The sequence below is a fragment of the Brassica napus genome, chromosome C4 (genome assembly GCF_020379485.1).
Source record: "Brassica napus cultivar Da-Ae chromosome C4, Da-Ae, whole genome shotgun sequence".
Lineage (NCBI taxonomy): Eukaryota > Viridiplantae > Streptophyta > Magnoliopsida > Brassicales > Brassicaceae > Brassica > Brassica napus.
In genome coordinates, this window is record NC_063447.1 from 18,509,187 (window position 1) to 18,534,385 (window position 25,199).

At 34.4% G+C, this 25,199-nt stretch overlaps 1 protein-coding gene and 1 pseudogene across 1 annotated transcript; both read left to right on the top strand.

The window, feature by feature from the left end:
- The first annotated feature begins 6,790 nt into the window (after positions 1-6,790).
- On the top strand, positions 6,791-9,616 carry LOC111205650. Its single transcript, XM_048755560.1, has 4 exons — positions 6,791-6,871; positions 7,451-8,710; positions 8,825-8,967; positions 9,049-9,616. Exons 1-4 carry the CDS (start codon positions 6,791-6,793, stop codon positions 9,614-9,616), a joined length of 2,052 nt encoding a protein of 683 aa, XP_048611517.1.
- Positions 9,617-14,938: 5,322 nt separating this feature from the next.
- Positions 14,939-23,650, top strand: LOC125585457 (annotated as a pseudogene).
- Positions 23,651-25,199: the final 1,549 nt, after the last annotated feature.

The following is a 25,199-nucleotide window of genomic DNA, read 5'->3' on the forward strand; positions in this document are numbered from 1 at the left end:
CTCTATCATCATGCCGAGCAGGTCTTCTGTTTTTGGTCTGAACTTCTGCTGGAAAGTAGTACTCGGCAAAGTTTGAAGTTTCTTCATTGATCATCTGTGCGACTATAGAACCTTCCACCCTACTTAAATTTTTCACCATCTTCTTCAAATGGAACATATACCGCTCATACAGATACATCCATCTATACTGCACAGGACCACCAAGTTCCAATTCTCTTGCCAGGTGAATAACAAGATGCTCCATAACATCAAAAAATGAGGGAGGAAATATCTTCTCAAGGTTGCACTGAATCACGGCTATGTTAGTCTTCAAATTTTCAATACCTTCAAGAGTCACTGATCTCGTGCATAAATCGCGGAAGAAACCACTTATCCCTGCAATTGCTTCATGAACATTTCGTGGTAATAGTTCCTTGAAGGCGAACGGAAGGAGGCGCTGCATCATTACATGGCAATCGTGGCTTTTCAAGCCAGTAAACTTTCCTTCCTTTCTGTCGATACAGTTACGCAAATTTGATGCGTAACCGTCTGGAAATTCCACATCGTTTGAAATCCAATCAAAGAACGCATCTTTTCCCGCTGCATCAAGTCGGTATATGGGAAAAGGAGCCCTACCATTCTCATCAACATGAAGTTCTGAACGAGCACATATATCGACTAAATCCAGTCTTGACTTCAAATTATCCTTTGTTTTACCTTGAACATTAAGGATCGTGTTCATGAGATTGTCAAAAAAGTTCTTCTCAATATGCATGACATCTAAATTATGCCTTAGCAGATGATCCTCCCAGTATGGCAGATCCAAGAAAATACTTTTTTTGTGCCAGTTATGTAGTTCTCCAACAGCACTACCGGAAAACGCTCATGTCCACCGACGTCTGGCGTCCTTTCTGCACCAAAATCTCTTAGTTGTATCTTCAAATCTTTCCCACAAATTTCCGGAGGTGGACTGTCAAACACCCTCTTGTTCTTCGTAAACAAATTCCTACTCCTACGATATGGATGATCAGGTGGTAGGAATCTCCTGTGACAGTCAAACCAACACGTTTTCCTTCCGTGTTTTAGTTGGAAAGCATCAGTGTTATGTTGACAATATGGACATGATAACATACCATATGCTGGAAAATCACTTATTGTCCACATTAGTACTGCCCGCATTTGAAAGTTTTCTTTACACGAAACATCGTATGTTTCAGCACCTTGAGCCCATAGTTGTTGCAACTCATATATTAGTGGCTGAAGAAACACATCAAGTGATCTCTTAGGATGCTCTGGTCCGGGAACGAGAATCGAGAGAAACAAAAACTCTCGTCGCAAGCACAAGTTTGGGGGTAGGTTGTATGGTGTAAGAATGACGGGCCATAGAGAATACTGTCTTCCACTCTTGCCAAACGGACTGAAACCATCAGTACATAATCCAAGGTAGACATTTCTTCTCTCATACGCAAAGTCGGGATACTTTGATTGGAAATGCTTCCACGCTTTTGCATCTGAAGGATGTCTGATCTCACCATCTGTTGAGTGCTCCGCATGCCATCTCATTGGTTGCGCTGTGCGTTCAGACAGATACAACCTCTGCAACCTTTCCGTCAAAGGTAAATACCACATCCTTTTATATGGCACTGGAACTCTTCCACTCGTATCTTTATAACGAGGCTTTCCACAAAATTTGCATGTAACCCGCTGTTCATCCGCCCTCCAATAAATCATGCAGTTGTCGCTGCATACATCTATTACCTGATACGATAAACCAAGACCAGCTACGAGTTTCTGAACCTCGTAGTATGAACCAGGAGCTACATTATCCTCGGGTAGAATACCTTTTACAAAATCAGCAATCGCATCCACACAGTCTTCAGCCAAATTATAATCTGTTTTAATGCCCATCAATCTTGTAGCAGATGATAAAGCTGAATGACCATCTCTGCAACCTTCGTACAATGGTTGCTTTCCAGCATCCAACATATCATAAAATCTCCTAGCTTCTGCATTGGGTAAATCTTCCCCTCTAAAATGATCATTTACCATCTGCTCAGTACCTACACCATAATCTACATCCGTTCTAATTGGTTCTTCTAATCTAACCGCTGGCTGAGGTTCGCTAGTACTACCATGTTCATAATCAGTTTCCCCATGATGATACCAAATTTTGTAACTTCGTGTAAACCCACTCAAATATAGATGAGTCCAAACATCCCACTCTTTAATAACCTTTCTATTTTTACAATTAGAGCAAGGACATCTTAACATACCTGTTTTTTCTTCCGGTTGTCGGTGAACTAACCCCATGAATTCGGTTATACCTCGTTGGTATTCTTCCGTAAGCAATCTCGTGTTCGGATCCAAATGAGGTCGATCGATCCAAGAACGAAAATAATTTGAAGAAGACATATTTTTTATGAATCAAATTCGTGTGTAAATAGGGTAAGAGGGAGGATGAAGATATGGAGTGAATGAAGAGGAAGAGGAGTGCTTGTATTTATAGTTTAAATCCTGCCGACAGACCGAAGAAATTCCGACGGAATTCCGACGGAAAAGGCTAGTTCGTCGGAATTTCCTCGGAATTTTGTAAAATCCCCCAACGGCTATAAAATTTCCTCGGAATTCATCGGTTTTTTCCGAGGAACCCATTTTTCCTCGGAATTTCCTCGGAATATTCCGACGGATTGATATTTCCTCGGAATTCCGTCGGTATATTCCGAGGAAATTCCGAGGAAACCCAATTTTGTGTTTCCTCGGAATTTCCTCGGAAATTCCTCGGGATATTCCGAGGATTTCATTTTCCGTCGGAATGTCCGTCAGAATACCGCTGTTTTCTTGTAGTGAACGAATAATTTATCTCCTCACACCTCAAACTTGCATTACGAACAATTAAGATGCAAATTGTCCGGAAATCGAAGATGTGATATAGAGTCTTAATCTGAAGAACAGATGATCTAAGACCCAGTGCATTTTAAATAAGTTCATATTTTAAAACAACTGATTAAAGTGTGTTATTTAGTGCTCTTGATCTCGAATTTTACTCTTGTATTATTACGCTTGAAACGGTAGTTTTTAAAACTTACTCTCATCTTTTTCAACGATTTTTGTTTTTGTTTTTGTTCGTAACAGAACCCTAAAATAAAATGAAAATGTTCTCACTACTACTGATTATGGGACTTATGGCGCGTACAGAACAATACTGTTCGTTATTGTAACCCTAAAATAAAAGAATTTATTCTTCTATGGTTTCAATGAAAGATATTATGTTGTAAATTTGCTCCAAAAAAAAGATATTATGTTGTAACTTGTAAGAATAGACAAAGTCTGGCATCTCCGGACCAAGTTATAAGTTATTGATACCTTAAATACATATTAACCTGATTTTTACAAATGACTAGTTAAATTGAAAGTGGGGCAGATATATATTTAATAAACATAGCTTCGGGTCGAATGTTACTGGAGGCGCAGGAACGGTAAAAGTTGATGTGGGGAGGAGACATGAGACGTCAACTCATAAGTTTAAATACTGTGGATTATGTTCCCTGATAAAATATATAGATATTTTTTTTGAACTTAAAAATATATAGATATTTACATAAACATATATATGTTAATGGTAGAACAATATACATAAAACCAAAAGAAAAGGTAGGACAATGTACACCAATCCGTACCTGTAGTTTCTCAATCGGTGCACCCTCCCTCCATAGATGACCAGAGCGAGGAGATTAGGACTGGCAAAAATGTGGGCGTTGTTTAAAATTAAACCGCATATATAATAAGATTATGTGTTTGAATTTGGTAGTGGGTTTTCTTCTAATGAAATCCCAATCATTTGTGTTTGATTACTATTCAACATTTGTTGTGTTAAAATAAGATTTGACAAATGTTAAAAGGAAAATTAAGTTTGTGTATGATGTTTCTCGCTTGTACTTACAGAAATATTTTTACGAAAATCATACTTTCTAGTTGTACTAATACAATATGTCGTCTATATGTATAAAGACAAAAAGCAAGAAGTTAGGTTTGAACAAACAGATTATAATCCAATATAAAAGCTGATTATTGCTTGCTAATTGATGTATCTTATATACATATATTGAAATATCTGTTAACTGAATGTGGTGTCCCTTTTGTACAACTCACACTGTTATAGAAAGATCATACGTTGCCTGTGGGCATTATTAATCTGTGAAAGTAACGGAATCCACATCCGTTAGCCGTGAGGTGTTTCATAGAAATTAACGATAACTTTCAATACTGATAAGTTGATAACGGTATTTTGTGAACTATCTCGTTAGTATTGGTAAGTCAAAGTTAAAATTAAGGACACAGTAAAGTTAGAACAATCATATACGATTTGGGGTATATATCTGAACTTTGAAAAGCTCGTCAAAGACCTTTTAAATTTGTAGGACAATGAAAAGGCCTTATTAAAAGTTAAACAAAATGGATTGAAACGATAATACACAAATATAAAATTATTTCGAAAATTGTTAAATAATAGACGAATACACGGAGTCAAAATTTAAAATTTGTTTTCTTAACTTAATAAATCAAATAAATCTTTTATAATGTGGGACGTATCTATGCGATATTTGAATCTCTTAATACAACAACGTACAACAGCGATGTGATTATTTTGCAACAACCGAAATAGAATCTACAAACTTAACTATTATGATATACTATAAAAATTTACGTATTCGAAGGATGATTCAGCTATTATATTTCACTCAAAATTCAAATACATATAATTTAACTTCTCTAAGTGAAACTATTTATAAATTCCGATGGAACATCAAGTCAAAGTTCTCGAGAACCTCCGATCGATGGAACTCCGAGGGCAGAGCCGCAGAAGCATCCCAAGAACCGGCCAGTTCTTATGACACAGTTATAAGGTTTCTTCAAGAGGATGATGATGGTAAAAAGTGGTTATGGAAGCTATAAATAAGCTTATTGAAAATAAACAAATAAATTAATAAATAAGCTTATTGAAGCCATGCATTAGTGAGCGCGTTTAGTTACTCACAAGCTTGATATGGTTTCTTTGAGTGCACATATAACTTGATTTGCGATGTGGATATTCTTTTGGTTTCTTTTAACAAGCACTTCTATTTCTAAGTATATAATGAACATGGAATGAAGATAGAAAAATGTACTGTTCAATTATGTAAATATTTTTTAATTAAACTAACACAAATTCAAAGAAAACCAAGAAATATTTGAGCATTGAAATTACAGACGCATGTTACATAATAGGACAATGAACATCCCAAAAAACAAACTACTAAATTTCACTTGAAATTTAAATAAGAAGACTAGATTCAAATCAAAGACAGTACTGATGCAATTAATGAGTAATTGCTTGGGTTGAGTACAATAGATACATTATTGTTGTGAGGAAGTGTTGGAGGCATCTGAAGCAGCTGTGCAAAACATTCTAAAGCAAGAGGAGTAGATCTAAATTGCACAACTATCGTCTCTAGTGTCTTTGAGTTTCTCAGTACCAATTCCATGAACGAAGCAGAGAGATTGGATGCTGCATTCTCACAATGCACCATCGGATAGATTCCCTCTGAGGTAGGAAAGTTCTGAATATTCTGATCTCCAGCATTGTTCCGGATTCAAACCTCGTTGACTCAAATAGTAGTCAAGATCTTGATCCTGTATAGAACAAATAAAATTTATCCCAAAGAAAACTAAAACGTATCTCCACTTCTCCACAAATTTTTTTTTTTCGGTCTTACAAAATATCAGTCCTATATAGTAAAAACGTAAATGGGATAGTTCTTGCAATGGCCTACTCAATTATTAGTTTGCATGATCTTATTAACATACAAGAAAATGAAAAGAGGTTTCTAGTAAAATACTTTTATTGTGCCGCTGCAAGTTGCCTGTGCTAGTAGCTTCTTTAGTACAGGCGAATTTTGTAGTAACCTTGTTATACCCAGAATAGCAGATCGGACAACCATTGTTTCAACAATCAAAGTTTGGACCCTAAGCATTGGGAAAGGACGACCACAGAGCTCGGCCAGAGATAGCATCTAGCAATACGATGATAAAAGTCAGACATGATCAAAAATTAATTAAATCTCTACTGAAAAAGAAAAAAAATAACAAGAACTGTATATCGTTATAAACTAGTTAATTGATTGATGTTTTCTTATTACATGTGCTTATATGCATTTGGCTTCGAACTGTATTAACAGTGAAAAATTAATCATCAAACAAAAAAAGTTTAGCCCTTAATTGGAGAATACAAGAATGGAAAAGACATATATAATATACCTGAAGAAGGGTTCTCCCTAAAGTAAGCCTCTCTATGTTTTGCAACTTTTCTAGCATCTTTAGCACCATGATTTGAACAAATTCAGCCACCCAGAAAAAATTATTGTTGAAGAAAATTTCAAGGCTAGCTTGGGTCACAGAGGAGACATCAACTAAAGTACATGATTCCTCATACATTGTCAATTTCAAATAATGGATATGCGGCGCTACTATCTCAACTGGATATGAACTTTTGAAACTCCACTTAATCTCCAATCTCCTCAGGCTCAGTGATTTACTCAGATTAAGACGCTGAGGTAAATTACGACAGTAAATCAATTCCAAGGTTTCAAGAATTGGATGGACAGCCAGAGAGAATATTAGCAATTGATTCATAATAAGAGAGATTGCATGACCTCAGTGTCAAGTTTCTTATGGATTCCCAAGACATTGTTGTGCATCTGGGAATCAAAGCATATATCACGTAGAGTTGTTCCAAGGAGGAGCTAAAAAATAAAAAATCTGGACAAGTATAATCATGGAAGGACACAGACAGTTTATGCACGCTGCGGGACTAGGTTGCACGGGTACTCCAAGTTGGTGCCGTCTCACGTACCGGGTTCGTCGGGGGGATGGGGACGTCTCGGGTACGCCTAGGAAACGTCCCCAATGTGTGTGAGGTGAACCCGGGATGTCAAGACTCATCGGGTACGGGCTTGGTCAGAGAACGAGACGTTCCGGAAAAGTTTCTGCAGAAAATAGACGTATCCATCTGAATTTTTGTGTAAGAAGTGTAAAAAATTAAAAATGTGTTTATTCTATTAATTTTGAAAAGATAAAAAGTTGTAATTAAAAAAAAAAATAGTGTCTTTGTCTCTTCTATTCTTCCCCTCTCAGTTTAGTCTGTTGCACTTCCATCTTCTTCTTTCTACTTTCTCTTTGAAACTCAAGTCTGGACCATATCTCTCTCTGTGTGATATAATCAGCAACAGAACACAACACACTTTTCTTCCCTTCTTGTTTCTTTGTTGTTTATATCACAAGCAAAACACGTAAGCATTTTCTTTACCTTCTTCTTGTAATCTTATCTTAAGCATTTTCACAAGAAAATAATTCATATACAATGTTTCTGTGTTTTTTATACAAAGATGTGACTGTCAGTTTATATGTATCATATGTTTTATGTGATTTCCTGTAGATAAAGAAGATGAATTCTCAAACTGAAATTGGTGGTAGTGGCTCTGGTGAAAAAGAAGAACCACCACTATGGAATTATGTAACTAAACTGGAGAAGCTAGGAGCAACAGGAGGAACATGGAGATTTAAGTGCAGTTTTTGTGATGAGATTCGACAAGGATCATATTCTAGAGTCAAAGCGCATTTACTTGCACTGAAAGGGCAGGGGATTTCGATCTGTAGAAGAGCAACAATGGCTGACAAGCTTGAAATGCAGAAGTTGGAAAATGAATTTGAGCTGAAGAAATCTGAGTCGGGATGTAGAGCAGTTCCATTACCGTGTGAATCTCTTTCTAAGAAGAGGAAATCTTGTATTTCACCAATCGTTGCATCATTTGGTATTCAAGCTAGAGATCAGTTGGATCAAGAAATTGCAAGGATGTTTTTTACAGGAGGTGTGCCATTCAATCTTGTAAGAAAACCTAGCTATCATCGGTCTTATCAGTTTGCTGCTGCTAGCAAACTTGATGGGTATGTGCCTCCAAGTTATAATAAACTCCGAACAACTTTATTGCAGCAAGAGAAGAACAATGTTGAGAAGTTGTTAGTGCCACTGAAATCGACATGGAAGGAAAAAGGGGTGACAATTGTGAGTGATGGTTGGAGCGATCCTGTAAGAAAACCTCTGATTAATTTCCTAGCTACTTCTGGAAGTGGTCCTATGTTTCTCAAGGCTGAGAATTGTTTTGGGGAGGTAAAAGATAAATTCTTCATTACTAAATTGTTGGAAGAAGTTATTCATCAAGTGGGTGATCAAAATGTTGTACAAGTCATCACTGATAATGCTCCAAATTGTAAGGCGGCTGGAGACCTTATTGAAGGGAGGTTTCCTCACATCTATTGGACACCATGTGTTGTTCATACTCTCAATCTCGCTCTGAAAAATATTTGTGCAGCAAGGAATGTGGAAGCAAATCAAGAAACATATGAGGAGTGTAATTGGATTACTGAAATTCATGGAGATGCCCTTGCAATAAAAAACTTCATCATGAACCACATCATGAGACTAGCAATTTTTGGTAAGTTCTGTCCGCTGAGATTACTTAAGGTTGCTGATACACGGTTTGCCTCAATCATTGTGATGCTTAAGAGATTGAAGCTTATCAAAAGGGGTCTTCAAGCCATGGTTATAAGTGAAGAATGGTCTACTTACAGAGATGATGACATTGGGAAAGCAAGCTTTGTTAAAGAGAAGATTGTAGATGATGACTGGTGGGAAAAGGTATCTTATATTATAGATTTCACAAGATCTATATATGAGATGATTAGATTTTGTGACACCGACAAACCATGTCTTCACTTGGTATATGAGATGTGGGATTCTATGATCGAGAAGGTGAAAGCTGAGATTTACAAGAGAGAAAAGCGTTCAATGTCTGAATTCAGTCCCTTCTACAATGTTGTTTATGAAATTTTGGTGGCTCGCTGGACAAAGAATAACACTCCCCTACATTGTCTAGCTCATTCTTTAAATCCAAGGTATGATTTTAATATATGATTTATCTTTTCATTTTTCATGTGTCACATATATATGTTTATATACTGTTCTGTATTTTGTAGATTTTATAGTGATGATTGGCTGAATGAAGATTTGGCAAGAAAAGGTCCACATAGGGATGCAGAAATTTCACATGAAAGGATAAAGTGCTTTCGAAGATTGTTTCCAAGCAATGAGGATCACATGAAAGTTATGCAGGAGTATGCATTGTTCTCGATGAAGAGTGGTCCTTTTGAAGATTTAACATCCATTTCAATGATGACTACTATGGATCCCAAAAGTTGGTGGACTAACTTTGGTGCTCAAACTCCTCTAATCCAAACTTTGGCTTTTAAGTTACTTGGACAGCCTAGTTCATCTTCATGTGCTGAGCGTAATTGGAGTACTTACTCATTCATTCATTCATTAAGATGGAACAGGTTAAATCCTAGTCGCGCTCAAGACTTGGTTTTCATCCACAACAACCTAAGACTTCTATCAAGGAATTCTGATCAATATGAAGCTGAAAAGACCAAGACGTGGGACGTTGGTGGAGATGGATTTGATTCTATGGAAGATGTAGGATTCTTGGAGTTTGCTGACCTTTCACTAGATGAACCGGATTTCGAAAATGAGCTACTAGATGATTAGCTTATTCTGTTGTTGTTTAGCATTTTGATCAAGTGTGTTTGTTGGTGTTTCTGTTGCTGTCTAGTATTTTTATCAAGTGTGTTTGCTATTGTTTCTGTTGATGTCTAGTATTTTGATTAAGTGTGTTTGCTGTTAAAACTTATGTTTCAGATTTTAACATTTTGACTTATGGATATTTTTATGTTTTCTTATAATATGGTTGTCGTTTCTATGCCGTAACCGTATCTACAAATTTTAAGTTTGATGTTTCTCGTCCCCGCTCCCATCCCAGTTTCCGGTCCCGGTCCCGGTCCCGGTCCCGGGGCTGCTTTGCTGCGGGACATAGCGAACTTGATCTGGCGTGCACTGACAGGATATGCGATATCAAGACGAAAACTAGTGAGTTTCAGAGCCCTGTAGGATACCATGGTTTGGTTTATCCCTGGAACCTTTGCTTCCACGCCAAGAAAGGAGAGACAAAGGTGTCTCGCACCATACATGCCTCCATCTTCTGGACAAGACGGAAGTTTTTGCTGCGAGTTTGGTGGGATTAAAGGAGATAATATGGTGGAGGATCTCATCTGGCAAATAGCTAATGAAGTCTTCATTGTCCCCTGTTGATGAAGTCTCTGGTTTCAGTTTTCTTTGGCTACGGTTTCTTTCTCCGCTAGCCGCCATAATAAACAATGTTTGTCAAAATTGTGGATTAGGGTTCTCTCTGTTCTTTTTATAACAGTTTTCTCTCTAGCTAGTTTTCTAATCTATTAACATCATTTTTCGTTTTCTAGGTTTTCCATATTATTCGATGACGATTCCACACTCTATACCTCGACCAATAGAAAACAATAGGAACAGATTCTAGAATGGACCACAAGGGTCAACAAAATTCTAATTCGTCCCCTCCTATTTCAATTTATTTATTAGATTATTTCCTTTAAAAGAAAAAGCGAGAAAAGTTATTTTACCTAACCTAAGAGCATGATTAACCCGGGGTTTTTAAGATGAAGTTCTTAGCGGAAGTTAAGAAACAGTTTCTTAACTTCCGCTAAGAGCATGATTAACCCGGGGTTCTTAGCGGAAGTCAAGAAACTGTTTCTTAACTTCCGCTAAGAACCTCATTCTAAGAATCCCGGATTAATCATGGTCTAAGAACCCCACTATAAAAACTCCGGGTTAATCATGGTCTAAGTCTATTTACTTATTTAACAAGCACCAATAAATTGGATATGAATCCACACAATAATCTCTTCACTATTCTTCATTCTTATCATAACCATCAAAATTTATCTTCAAATTTTTTTCTTTCTTTCCTTCTTTCATTTCAAATTGATATCTATACCATTTATTTTAAAAATAATTTTCTCTTTCTTTCTTTTATTAATTCATTATACATACACTATTTTTTAGTAAAAATAATAAGTTTCTTCTAGCAATATGTATTCCTTTGAAGAGGAAACTAGATTCTTTGGTTCTTATTAGAAATATATTGATCTGGTTAAATATTATTATAAGATTAAAGTTAAGATATTGAAATGTTAGAATAAATGACATTTAATTTTATATTATGTTATTTTGGGACATGATTTTGAATTTTAATATTCAATAATAGGCCTTGGTATGCAAAACAAATAACAGTTTTTCTTTGAATCTAATGATGCATCGTATGTTATATGTTTTGGTTGATTTGTTTGTGTACAAGAATACAAAAATAAATCTAATTTATTATTTTTGTTCTTTGTCAGAGTTCAAAATTCTAAATTGTTGATGATATAAAATCTTTATCAGTTATTATTATTTTAGGTGTTTCTAAGATTTTTGAGAGTTTTTAAGATCTGTGCATGATTCTAATAGGGGTGGATATTTCGGTTTAAATTTGGGTTCAGTTTAGGTTTGGTTCGATATATTTGGATCTAAGAAAACTTTAATCAAAGTCAACTCAAATTAGTTTGGCTTGGTTTGCATTTAATTTGGTTTGTGTTTGGTTTGATTTGTTTTTCTTTTTGTTTGTGTTTATGTCTATTCAGTTTAATCTAGTTAACTTTTCAGTTGTGTTCAAGTTCGGTTACAAAATATCATTTATAAAAACATAAATAAATTATCATTTGACATGAAATCATTATTTTCTTCATATTTAAACGTAAAACCAAACATCAAAATAAAATGTAGAAGATGTAAGCCAGTAATTTTATATTATTATTTTGAAACTTAATACAAATATCATAAGTAATTTTTTTTGTTTTGATGTTAATGTATGAGATTCTAATTCATGTTTTATTTTTACTTGTGTATCTTGTATTCATTATAAGTAAAATATATAAAAGTTGTTTACGTTAAATGATTAATTATCTTAAATATTAATATTATTAGTATATTTAGTTAATCTAATTAAAAAATAATTCGGTTTTGTCGTTTGGTTTGGTTTAAAACCAAACAAAACTAAACCATTTGGGTTAATAAAATCTTTAAGCAAATGGTTTAGAGATATTTTATTTTGGTTTAGTTTTTTGTCAAAGATTCTGATTCTTTTGACGCTATTGTGATTATTTTCAATTCGTAATTACAATAAATGTTTGATTTCAAATCCAAACTAGCTAATGATAATTTGATTATTATTAGAGAGGAGATTTTTATCAAAATTTAAACCCGATAAATAAAAAGATGAAACAAATTTGTTTTTAATACATTAATTGTCATTGAAATACAGATTTAAATTTTAAATCTAATTCAACAATTTTTATTAAAAAAATTTACATTAATATTTTAAAATTTAGGTATAGAAATTAGATGAAGCAAAAATGAATATTAAAAAATTTAGGTATATAGTAGCTCATTTAGGGTTTGATTGGTTCTGTGGATTTCTGTTTTTTGCTCTAAGATTTAGGTTTTTATATTTTTAGCTTTGGTTTTAATTTATTGTGCTGTAGAATTTTTTTCAGAGCACTAAATAAAAACTCTACAGGAAGTGCTTTCTAAATCTAAAGTACTTCCTTTTATAATGTCTTGGTTTTAGATTCAGTTTTAATAATAAAAGCAAGATTACTTCAAAAAAAGCTTTAGAAATTAGAAAGGTTATCCACGACTTCTACGGCCTTTACCCATCACTCCCTTAGTTTTTCTTTAAAATCCAGTCAGTTATTAGAATAAAATTAGTAAAATAGAGATTTTAATTTATGTTTAAAATATAGTTTAGAAAATTTATATCTAGTTTTCCTAAATGGTTGGGAGTTTTTTTTTTTTTTGAAAAATTACCAAAACGGAACAAAAAAAAATAGCATGGTTGTCCTTTTGGTATAAAAAAAGTTTTGTTAATTTTTTCTCTTTTTTACCTTTTCTCTTTCTAAAACTTAATGAAATAAATAGTTTTATGAATAAAAAAAACTTATAAAAATAAGAGACAATTGATAACACACTCATATACACAAACTGACATTTTTTATTGAAAAACTTGATAAATTAAATTTTAATTTATGTTCTACTAAAAATAGATTTCGTCTTCTACGGAAAATGAGTTCGTAGAAATTGAATTCCAGATTAAATAAGTTCATCTATTTTTTTTAGAACGAACAGTCTACTTTTAATTAAACTTCTAAATATATGAAATGTGAATTCTACTAATTGTAAAATTAGTTACTTTTTCTCAGAATGCAGTTTCTACTTTTATGAGATATTATAAGATTTTCGGAATGCGAAATCTAGACAATACTCATACGTCTACATGAAGTATAATCTGCTTATGAAATTTTTGTCTTGGTTCTACGCAGTGTACAAAATGGCTTGTACGGATAAGAAAACCTGATTTAGGAGAAAATTATGGAATTTTCGGTTAAGAAAATATTCTAAAAATATTTGTAATATTCTAACTTCATGTATTGGTCGATTTAACTTGTCAAAAATATCAAAAAAAATAGTTGTAATATTCTAACTTCCCTAAAACGTGTATGCACTTTTCCTTTTTATTAAACTTTTTCTTCAAAAACGCTTTTTCCCTTTTTATTAAACTTTTTAATAAATTTTTCTTGACTATTTAATTTTAACGTTTTTAAAACGTATGTACAAAATTAAAATAACACTTTGTAACATGTTTTTAATAAAAATAAAACTTTGTAAAATGTTTTTAATAAAACTTTAATAAAAATAAACTTTTTAAATTTTAGAAAAATATAAATAAAACTTTATAAAATGTTTTAATTTAAAACATTAAATAAACTTTATAAAAAAAATTTTACAAAGTTTATTTTTATAAAAAAATTAAAACTTCTGTAAAATTTTTAGTTTTACTAAAATTTTGAATAAAAAAAACTAAACTTTTCATTTTTAAATTATACTAAAAATATAATTTAAGGATGATATTATACCAAAGGAACAACCATGCTATTTTTTATTTTGTTTTGGCAAATTTTCTTCTTTTTTTTCGATAGGAAGTGTATTTTATAAAAAAATATATTGAATAATAAATTGATTTGTTTTGCTGTGTTTTAGCTGTGCTTAGGGAGATTGTGTTTAGGAGATCGGAGTCAAGGTAGGGAGAGTGGAATCATCATCGATTAATTTGGAAGATTTAGGATGTGACTGGTGACCATTTGAGGAACACTAGGAACAAATAAAAAAAAAGAACGAAGAGGAATAAAATAAAAGGAATGAGTGGGAATCCCTGTTTGAAAACGCGGCCGCCTAGCCGTCTAGACGCTGTTCGGAGGTTGACCGTGGCGATTATGCCCAAATCGGTGTAGCTAGGCGTTGACCTGCATAAGACCGCCTAATTTCCGCGTTGGCCGTCTAATTTTCGCCTAATCCCGCGTTGACCGCCTAATCCCGCGTTGACCGCGTAAGTTTTTTTTTCTTCGTCCGTGTAAGTTAAAACACGGTTGATTACTTTTTACTCATTATTGACAGTTTTTGAGTAATTATTCATTATTAAATAATTATAATTAGCTATCAAACCCAAAACAAACACATACATACTACATTTAGGGATATTTTTCGTACCAAACCCACCATTTACGAATCAAAGAGAGACTGTTTAAAATTATATATAAAAAATTATATAATTATGTTTAAGAATTTGTATCATCATGTTTAAAATTAGCTAAATATATTATAAATATATTAAATTGTATTTAAAACTTTTGGTACCTAGTTTTAAATACAATTTAATATATTTATAATATATTTAGCTAATTTTAAACATGATGATACAAATTCTTAGACATAATTATATAATTTTTTATATATAATTTTAAACAGTCTCTTTTTGATTCGTAAATGGTGGGTTTGGTACGAAAAATATCTCCACGTAATACTCGAGTACTCCCTGATTTTTCGGTAACTTGCTAGGCCCGGGGTTATCCCCGACTAGCGCCTAGCGTAGTTCCGTACAGGGGTGGGAATGATTGTTCTTCCTCAAAAATAATGAGGAATAATTTTATGAATGGTGACCAAGGAACGGAGAAGAATTATCCATTCCTTAATGTTCCTGAAAAAAATCACCATTCACAATGAATAGTTTTTCCTTCTCATTCCCTACCATTCTTTTTTTTGTAGAGAAATAAAGAACAAAATTGTTCCTTCTTAAATTTGAGAAGGAACAACCATTTCCTTTCATTCCTGCAATTTTATTCCTCTACGTTCCTTTCCTATTCGTTCCTCTTATTTTCAGAATGGTCACCAGTCGAACCTTTTGTTATTCTCTTAAAAAAAGGAATGATAAGGAATAGAAATGAAAATTAATTCCTTATGAATGGTGTATTTTTATGGGAACCATAAGGAATTGAATGTTCCTTTTCATTCCCTTAGTCAATAGTCATACCCTAATAGAAAACGAATACTATTACTAGGATATGCTGAAAGGAGAGACTTCATCAATAGAGGAGAGTGGAGATTTCATCAGCTCTATGCCGGATGAGATCCTCCACCATATTTTCTCCTTTATTCCCACTATTCTCGCCGTACAAACTTCCATCTTGTCGAGACGATGGAGGCATGTTTGGTGCGAGACACCTTGTCTCTCCTTTCATGGCGTGGAAACGACGGCTCGTGTGATAACCCAAACCCTAAAATCTTACAGGGCCCTGAAAATCACGAGTTTTCGTCTTGCTAACGCCTATTATGTCACTTCAGGCGAGATTAATAGCTGGATCAAGTTGGCTATGTCCCGCAGCGTGAATAAACTCTCTGTGTCCTTCCTTAATTATAGATGTCCAGATTTCTTCTTTCTTAGTGCCTACTTGGAGCAACTCTCTGTGAGTCTTGCTTTGATTGTGATATGCACAAAAGTGTCTTGGATATCCCTAAGAAAGTTGACACTGCATTCATGCAGTTTCTCTTATGGTGAACCCATTGCTAATATTCTCTCTGGCTGTCCAACTCTTGAAACCTTGGAATTGATTTACTGTCGTGTTTACCTCGGCGTCTTGATCTGGGTAAATCACTGAGAGATTTGAGATTAAGTCGAGTTTTCAGAGTTCATATGTTAAGATTATAGGGCCGCAGATACATTACTTGAAATTGACAATCTCCAAGGAACTATGTACTTTAGTTGATGTCTCCTCTGTGACCGAAGCTAGTCTTGAAATTAGCATCCATAAAAAATTTCTCCCGGTGGCTGATTTTGTTCAAATCATGGTGCTAAAGATGCTAGAACAGTTGCAAAATGTAGAGCGGCTTACTTTTGGGAGTACCCTTCTTCAGGTATTATGTGTGTTTCATTATTGTATTGTCTATTTAAGGGCTAAAACTGTTTGTTTGACGTATTAAGGTTTTATTATTTATAAACCTAAAAACCCAAATGCATATCTAAGCGCACCATCGCACACGTTGAAAACATCAACTTGTTAACTAATTTGTAACAAAATACAGTTCGTATTATGGTTTTTTTTTTAATTCTGTAGAGATTTATATTTTTGATCATGTCTGAATTTTATCATCGTATTGCTAGATTCTATCTCTGGCCGAGGTACGTGGTATTCTTTTCCCAACGTTCAACGTCCAAACTTTGATTGTTGAAACAATGTTTGTTCGATCTGCTATTCCGGGTATAACAAGGTTACTACAAAATTCACCTGTGCTGAAGAAGCTAATAGCAAAGGCAACGTGCAGCGGCAGCATAGATGTATTTACTAGAAACCTCTTTTCATTTTCTTGTATGTTAATAAGATCATGCAAACTAATACTAACTGAGTAGGACCATTGCAAGCACCATGCCATTTACTTTTTTAATGGGCTAATCTATATAGGACTGATATTTCGTTTTCTCTGGGATAATTTTTCTGTGTTCTATACAGGATTACGGTCTTGATGGCCACTATTTGAGTCTACGAGGTTTGAATCTGGATCAATGCTGGAGATCAGAATATATGCAGAACTTCCCTACCTCAGTGGGAATCGGTTCGATGGTGCGTTGTGAGAATGCAGTATCCAAACTCTTGGCTTCGTTCTTGGAATTGGTGCTGAAAAACTCAAAGACACTAGAGATGATGGTTGTACAATTTAGAACAACTCGTCCCCTTGCTTTAGAATTTTTTTCACAACTGCTACCGATGCCTCCGACACTTCCTCACAACAATAATGTCTCCCTTGTACTCAACCCAAGCAATTACTCACTAACTGCATCAGTGTCTTTGTCTTGAATCTAGTATTCTTATTTAAATTTCGATTGAGATTTAGTAGTTGGCTATTTGGGATGCTCACTGTCCTATATATGAAACATACGTTTGTAATTTCAATGATCAAATATTCCTTGGTTTTCTTTACATTTGTGTTTAGTTTGATTAGAAAATATTACATGATTGTTTCGGTCCAACAATGCATTTTTCTATCTTCATTCCTTGTACATTATAAACCGAGAATTAAGAATGCTTGTTAAAAGAAATAGAATTCCACATCACAAATCAAGTTCTCTGTGCATTCAAAGAAACCATCATAAGCTAGTGAGTAAACTAAACGCACTCACTAATGTATGGCTTCAATAAGCTTAATTATTTATTTATTTATTTATTTTCAATAAGCTTGTTTATTATTAACCACTTTTTTACCATTATCATCCCCTTGAAGAAACCTAATAACTATTTCCCAAGGAACTGGCCGGTTCTGGTGATGCATCTGCGGCTCTGTTCTTGGAGTTCAATCTGAGGTTCTCGAGAACTTTGACTTGATTTTCTATCAGAATTAACAAACAGTTTCACTTGGAAAAGTGAAATTATATTTATTGAATTTTGAATGAAATATAATATCTGAATTACCCTACAAATTCAGAACTACCAGTAAAATCAAACAGACATTCAGAACGCAATCAATAGATGTTAAGGGTTCATTATGAACGATTCTAGAACTCTGAATCACAATGATAAAGTTAATCAGTTGTAGCTGCAGAAACTATCTGTCTAGATTTTAGAATTTCAGATTTCTCTGTGAATTCATAAACTAATACAAACTTTAATTCTATATACGATTTGTTTACTAAATTCCTAGCCCAAATCTCTTTGCGAATAGGTATTTAGCTCATGCATGATTTAATTCAGGTAATCAATAACACTATTGTTTCCACCTAAAATATTATAATCTGGATTCTAGTTAATTACTCTAGAAACTAGCATTAACAACAGTCCTGATGAAAAAATCAATAGATAATCCTAGCAATTCTATCAATAGAAAACCTTTACAATCCTAAAAGTCCCTAAATATAACGAGGATACTCTTACATTATCGTAGAAAACATAATAAAAACTGAATAAATTGCATAGATAGAAATTAAACCGGAGTTCAAAGAAGACTTTGAATGAGTTCTCACTTGTCTTTCCAAATCTCTCTAAAACTAAATTAAGTGTTCCTAAAAATGGCTTAAGAAAACATAATATAAGTAAAACTCGGCCAGGCTTTTGTGCAATTATTGGAAACTTCTTGACACTGATACAATTTCTTGAAACATCATTAAAGGACATCGGTTTGTTTGATCTCCATGGGTGCCGACCGACACAAAGGTGATTTTCGATCAACACCATCTCCAATTATCGACTCTAACTTGGTCTTTTAAGCATCACTTCTTTCAATGCTCCAAATAGCTCAATAATCTCCAAAATATTCCAAAATTCACCTAGACCTGTAAATACTTTTAAACAAACTCGAAACATCATATAAAAACTCTAAAACCAGACTTATACCATGGTCAAAAACCATAAACCATGATATATCAATAAATGGATATGTCTTCATTCACGAAGATGTTTTAGTTCAAACAAAAGGTTCATTGTAGGTCCAATTGCTTAGGTTGGCAAACTGGTTCTTCCAATAGAAGTTTGATGTTAAGCATATCAAAGGGAAAGACAATTTCCTCCCGGATTTCCTATCAAGAATTTAGCGACAAATATCAACAATCATCTCAATGATATATACACTCAGTCCGGATAATCTATCACATAAGTCTTTAAGATCCATGATCATAATGTTTACCCCAAGGGATGAAAGAAAAAATACTAGACAATGTTCTTATCTACAAAAGAGTCAAAACGTACACTCCATGGCCTCCTAAGACTCTACATCCACAAATACGGGGTAGACTAAGGACCACTCCTAGGGCTACCATATATACCACCCAATTCATCCTTATCTCACAACAATAGAGATGAATCCAATTCATCATGGAAATTTTCCTTTGGAAGCTTATCTTCTACTATGGTAGTTACCAAACCTCTATACTATTGAAATACTTATTGGCAAGTGCAGGTACTCCAGTACTTGGACAAATGCATCCTAACAATAAGAAAGCCACATTACATGTTGCTTCATACATGGCTTACGTTATTCCATGTTGAGACGTGGTGGCAAGAGAATATTCGGACACAAACAAGAAAAATATCAAATTTGGCCACCTTCACAATCATTACACTACAAGAATAACAAGAGTATGTGCTCACTCGTGTAAAAAGATTTGAAGCACGCATCCAAACAAACTACAAAGATGATAATGCTTTCAGTGCAACGAACTTTCATGCAATGGCAAGTGGAATGGCAGTCTTAAATGGCATGGACGAATGAAAAATTGACCGAAGACTATTTTGTTCATGTACATCACATTGGCATACCAAAGACGTATATCCACCAGAGTTCTGCGATGAGTTACGACAAATACTTTTAAACTTACATGACCAATACTCGTGGCTAGACTCCAATATGGACCATCCGGTTACAGAGTTGATAGGAAGAAGTACACAATCAAAAGAGACATCCCAGGCTATCAGATCTATGTGACATAAGCACTTTCTGACAGTGAAGAAGCAGACATGGAATCTGACAGTGGATAGTGTGGGTCTCCCTTCTCTTTTGAAAACAGGGGAAACAAAGACAAATAAGCAACAAATCAAAAACACAATAATGTTAGATAATAGATGATTATCCAATACAAGGATAATGTTTATCCTTTTGTTTTTTCTTTTTCTATTATGTCGGTTTGGTTTCACCGACTTACCTCCCTATAAATGATCACTTCACGATCATTTGTAATAAGAATATTAAGAAAGAGAGACAAGTCTTTATTCTCTAACTTACGTGATCTTCTTCATATACCAAACATATTCAGCTGAGCCAAATACATACAGTTGTCTGTATTATTATTTGATGATTTACAACACGTTATCAGCACGAGGTTTTAACCAACTGAGGCTTATCAATCCGAAAGCTCTTAGACCAGTCGAGGTAATGTTTAAATTTATGTGTTTCAACATGCTTAATTTATTTAAATTTTATTATTGTTTCGGATTGGTAGACTAGGAATTCTCCGTTTCTTTTTCGGTTTCTTTTTCAGAATGATAGGCGCTGCCTTCTCCGACTGATCGTTATGGTAGGCTATGCCTTCACGATTAGAGAAACACGTGGTAGGCTTTACCTCCGTAAATGAAAGAAAATATCAAAAATGGTAGATTAAGTCTCCTCGGACCTTGAATAAAAGGAAAAAGTTAATATGGTAGACTCTTTCTCCTCAAACCTTGATAAAACTGACCAATATGGTAGTCTATGACTCCCGGATCATGTGGTAGGCTAAGCCTCCAATTTTATTTATGTTCTTTAAATTTCTGCAGTTAATTTATGCTTTTAAATTATACATTTAAATTTCAATCTTTATATTTTATATTATTGTTTTATAAGTACGGTTATCATGTCAAATTCGACAAAGCTCGAAGCAAATGCCCTTTTATATGATTTGGGCAGTGGGTACAAAAATGCACCTGAGAGAAAATGAGCTTTGAGAAATCATCGATAAGTTGAAAACTATATCGGATGAGAAAAGGAAAAGCCATGATATTTTACATCACTTTGATGATGGTTTATAAAATGAGGTGTATCATGAGAAAAGATTTAGAAAATCTTTGATAATTGAATCCTTGAAAGAAAGGATCGGAGTTGATGTAAATCCTCCGTGAAAAATGAAAAAAAGATGAAATCATGATACTAAACCATCAAGTCGGTCTTACTAGAAAAGGACGAGGATATGGATGCGGTAGAAACTGTTATCGTGGCCGTGGAAGAGGACGAGAAAGAAGATTCCATCCATGTGAAATAATTAGAACTTCCACGAAAAATGAAAGTGGTCGGATGATAAAACGTAAACAGAAAAGGTTTACTACAGATGCGGCAAGAAAGAATTTTGGGTATCGTATTCCCAAATATTTAGCCGATATCGAGAATCAAAAACAAAAAGAGAAAAGAAGTGAAATAAACTTCATCTCTTATGAGCCCGGACCATCTTTTCATGGCTTGAATACTCATCTTGATGATTCAGATTTTCTGGTTGTTCCAGAAAATAAAAATAAAATATCGATGTGATATGAGAATTATCTTCTTGAATAAGATTTTGAGATTCAGGATGGAGGAAAATATACCTGGCAGATATTGGGTCATCGTACATGAATACTAAAGGTAACAAATATCTTTCCTCTCTCAAAATAAATAAGTATAGTATCTAGTAATATAAACATATTATTGGCTCTAGAAGAGCTTTTGATGAAAAGACATGCATAAGAAAAAGATGGAAAAATTATAAATGAGTGGTAAAGCAGAAGTTTAATCATATATAGCCATCTCCAATAATGTTATCGATATTATTGTGAAATGTTGAAAAACCAGAAGTTTTTCACATATAGCATGTCAAGAAAATAAAGGAAACCATCATGGGTGATGAATCATCAAACAAGTTCACTATATGTGATTTCTTTAAGCAGACCCCAAATTAAGATCTCTCTAAAGGATTTGAAACATAATCCACCCCAAAATGGGAAAACTGAATATGTTATTGGTTCTAGAGTGGGATTCAGTTCGAGATTTTAGACATGGAGTGTTATCATCTCAAGGGGGAGAATTAAAGAATCCTAGTAAGTGGAACATTGAGAAACTATGTTCGCACTTGAAAAAGAAGTTGATAAAGTAAATTCAAGTAAGATGATCCCCATGATCGGATGTAAACATGCAGTTGTGCATGTAATAAAGACATATACAATCCAGAGGGATAAGTATATGGATAATTAGAAATATGCTCGCAAGTTTGCTAGAAGCATATGATAAGCTGATGGAATGAGATATATGAAATGGATTACGATGAAAAGTAGGATAATCCATTTATGAAATAATGAAATCTCATATTCCAGCTGAAAATGCTCCTCCAATAAGAAGTGTCCAAAAGAATGATATATGAGTCTATGGCACGCTAGAGACGTGATAGACCACTGTGGTTCCAAAGAATCCTCGAAAAGGAGCAAATATATGAATAGAGGCTGAATCTCATGATGAGACCGTTGATATGATTAATATAATAGTCAGGTACCAGAGTAAATCATTGATGATAAAGAGATCTCGATTAACCATATCAGTACGGGCAAAAAGATGGAACCAAAGAGAAAATAGATTGTCGACAATAAATGAAAAAGCGCTATATAAATGAGGATCATGAATCTACCTCTATGTATGAGGGTAGAGTTATTAGCCAAAGAGTGAATGAGGCAATCAATTTGATATAAAGGTCATTAGAAAAACGAGAAATGTTTGGACCAAAAGTCCAAGGTATATATTTCTCCAGAGAATGAAAAGAAAGATGACTTTGAGATATGAAAAACGGCTTGTTCCAAGGTCACTGGAGAAAATTGAAAATAGATGCAATATATTGACATGTCTGGTAGGACATAAAAGACTTGAGTTGCATCTTAATATTTAGTAGTCCCTGGAGAATTAATGATATTCTCGAGAACGTATAAAACTCTGGGAGAGTTAGATCAAACCGTTTATAAGGTATCTTGAACCGGTAACTGGTGATATGTTTATGGCACGGTTTACCGATTTCCATCTTATTGAGGATGAATTCTAGCGTTAGGGGGAGGAATTAGAGAAATTCCTAAAGAGATTACATGGTGTACATCGTCGTTATTACACCTTGATCCCCCTATGATCAACGGGAGAGCTGGAAGTTCAAAAAAAAAATTGTGCGTTTGCATAATTTGGCAAACCAGTTACCAGACGCGTTCATAGATACGAAAGGTGTGACGAAATCCCCGCTGATAATGTTTCATCAAGGGTTGATGTTCCTAAAGAACGAAGTGATGGTAACAAAATGAATGAACCTGGGGTTCAGTTAAAGAGGGGGAGGCCTGCGGGTTCTAAAGAAGAAAAAAAATCCCCGAAAGAAAAAGAAATTTGTTGAGCAAAGCAGAAAGGTTTGGGAAGAACCTGATATTGAAAGATGTCTGAAAGAAGACATAAATGGAAAGGTTCCAGAAGAACCTGTTATTGAAAAATGTCTGAAAGGAGGCATAAATAAAGATGATCCAGATGACGAAAAAGGAACATAAACGTATAAGATTTCCTTCAGCTATGCCCGAGATAAAAAGTTATGGATCAGGAATAAGATAAAAGATATTGATGGAATGTTCTCCTTTTCTGTGTCCAAATATATTGATCATGAAAATGGTGATCTCGATCCATGATTGGGAGGAGTGGCAGAAGGTCATTCAAATTGAATTATTCTCCATAAATAAAAGAAATGTCTTTGGACCTATAGTCATAACGCCTAAGAATATAAATTATGTTGGGTATAAGTGGGTATTCGTGAGAAAAGTAAATGAAAAGAATGAAGTAACACGATATAAAACCCGATTAGTTGCCCAAGGTTTTTCTCAGAGACCGGGAATTGATTTTGAGGAAATGTATTCCCTGGTAATGGATGCAATTACCTTTAAACTTTTGATGAGCCTAACAACATCTAAAAATCTTGAAATGCATCTCATGGACGTTTTGGCTGCATGTTTGTATGGATCGTTAGATAACGATATATATATATATATATATATATATATATATGAAACTCCCTGAGGGATTGAAAATGCCAGGGGCATTGAAAGAAAAATCCAGGGAGATTTGTTCGGTCAGTTACAACGATCACTATACGGATTATAAAGAACTCGTCATCTGGCTTTGTGATAATTGATGTATATGTAGATGACCTGAACATAATTGGAACTCAAAAGGAGGTTGATGATGCTCGAACTCATATGAAAGAGGAGTTCGAAATGAAAGATCTCGGAAAGACAAAGTTTTGTCTTGGGCTCCAGATAGAGCATCTTCGAGAAAGAATAATTGTGCATCAATCAAATCATACGAAAAGGTTATTGAAACGCTTTGGTATGAATAAAGCGACTCCTTTGAGTACTCCAATGGTAAATTGATCTCTCGATGTTGAAAGAGATGTTTAAAAGATCCTGCTTATTTCCGATTCATGGAAATTAGAATGGCGTTGAGAACATATTCGTTCTCTCCAAGGTACAGTTGATTTAGGGTTGATTTATTATAGAAACCCCGAGTTTGGTATGGTTGGTTTTGCAGATGCATGATACTTATCGGATCCTCATAAAGCTCGATCACAAACCGGCTATGTTTTTACGATTGGTGGAACCGCGATCTCTTGGCGGTCCCAGAAACAAACTCTGGTTGCGACATCTTCGAATCATACATAAACTATTGCGCTTCACGAAGCATGTCGAGAATGTGTGTGGCTTCGGTCAATGAGTCACAATATACAAGAATCAACCGGAATAGTCAACGAGAAAGAGCCGACAAAAATATTTGAAGACAATTCGGCTTGTGTTGGTCAACTCAATGAAGGTTATATCAAGAACGATAGAACAAAGCATATTCCTCCAAGATTTTTCTCGTGCATACGGGAACTGGACATTGAATATGTACGGTCATGCGAGAATCCGACTGACTTGTTCAAAGAAGCTCTTCCGACTACAACATTCCGAAAACACATATATGGTATCGGAATGCGACATTTGCGTGACCTGTGACGAGAAAGCTATGTCCACTATTCTTAGGGAGAATTTACGACAGTGTACTATTTTTTCCTTGTCTTTGTGACGTGGTGGCAAGAGAATATTCAGACACAAACAAGAAAAATATCAAATTTTGCCACCTTCACAATCATTACACTAAAAGAATAACAAGAGTATGTGCTCACTCGTGTAAAAAGATTTGAAGCACGCATCCAAACAAACTACAAAGATGATAATGCTTTCAGTGCAACGAACTTTCATGCAATGGCAAGTGGAATGGCAGTCTTAAATGGCATGTA

Bases quoted from the DNA above. Each gene is read 5' to 3' on its own strand.
- LOC111205650 (XM_048755560.1), top strand. From the start codon at position 6,791: ATGGAAGGACACAGACAGTTTATGCACGCTGCGGGACTAGGTTGCACG. The intron at 8,711-8,824 runs GTATCTTATATT...ATGATCGAGAAG, and splicing joins ATGATGACTGGTGGGAAAAG to GTGAAAGCTGAGATTTACAA. The intron at 8,968-9,048 runs GTATGATTTTAA...TGTATTTTGTAG, and splicing joins GCTCATTCTTTAAATCCAAG to ATTTTATAGTGATGATTGGC.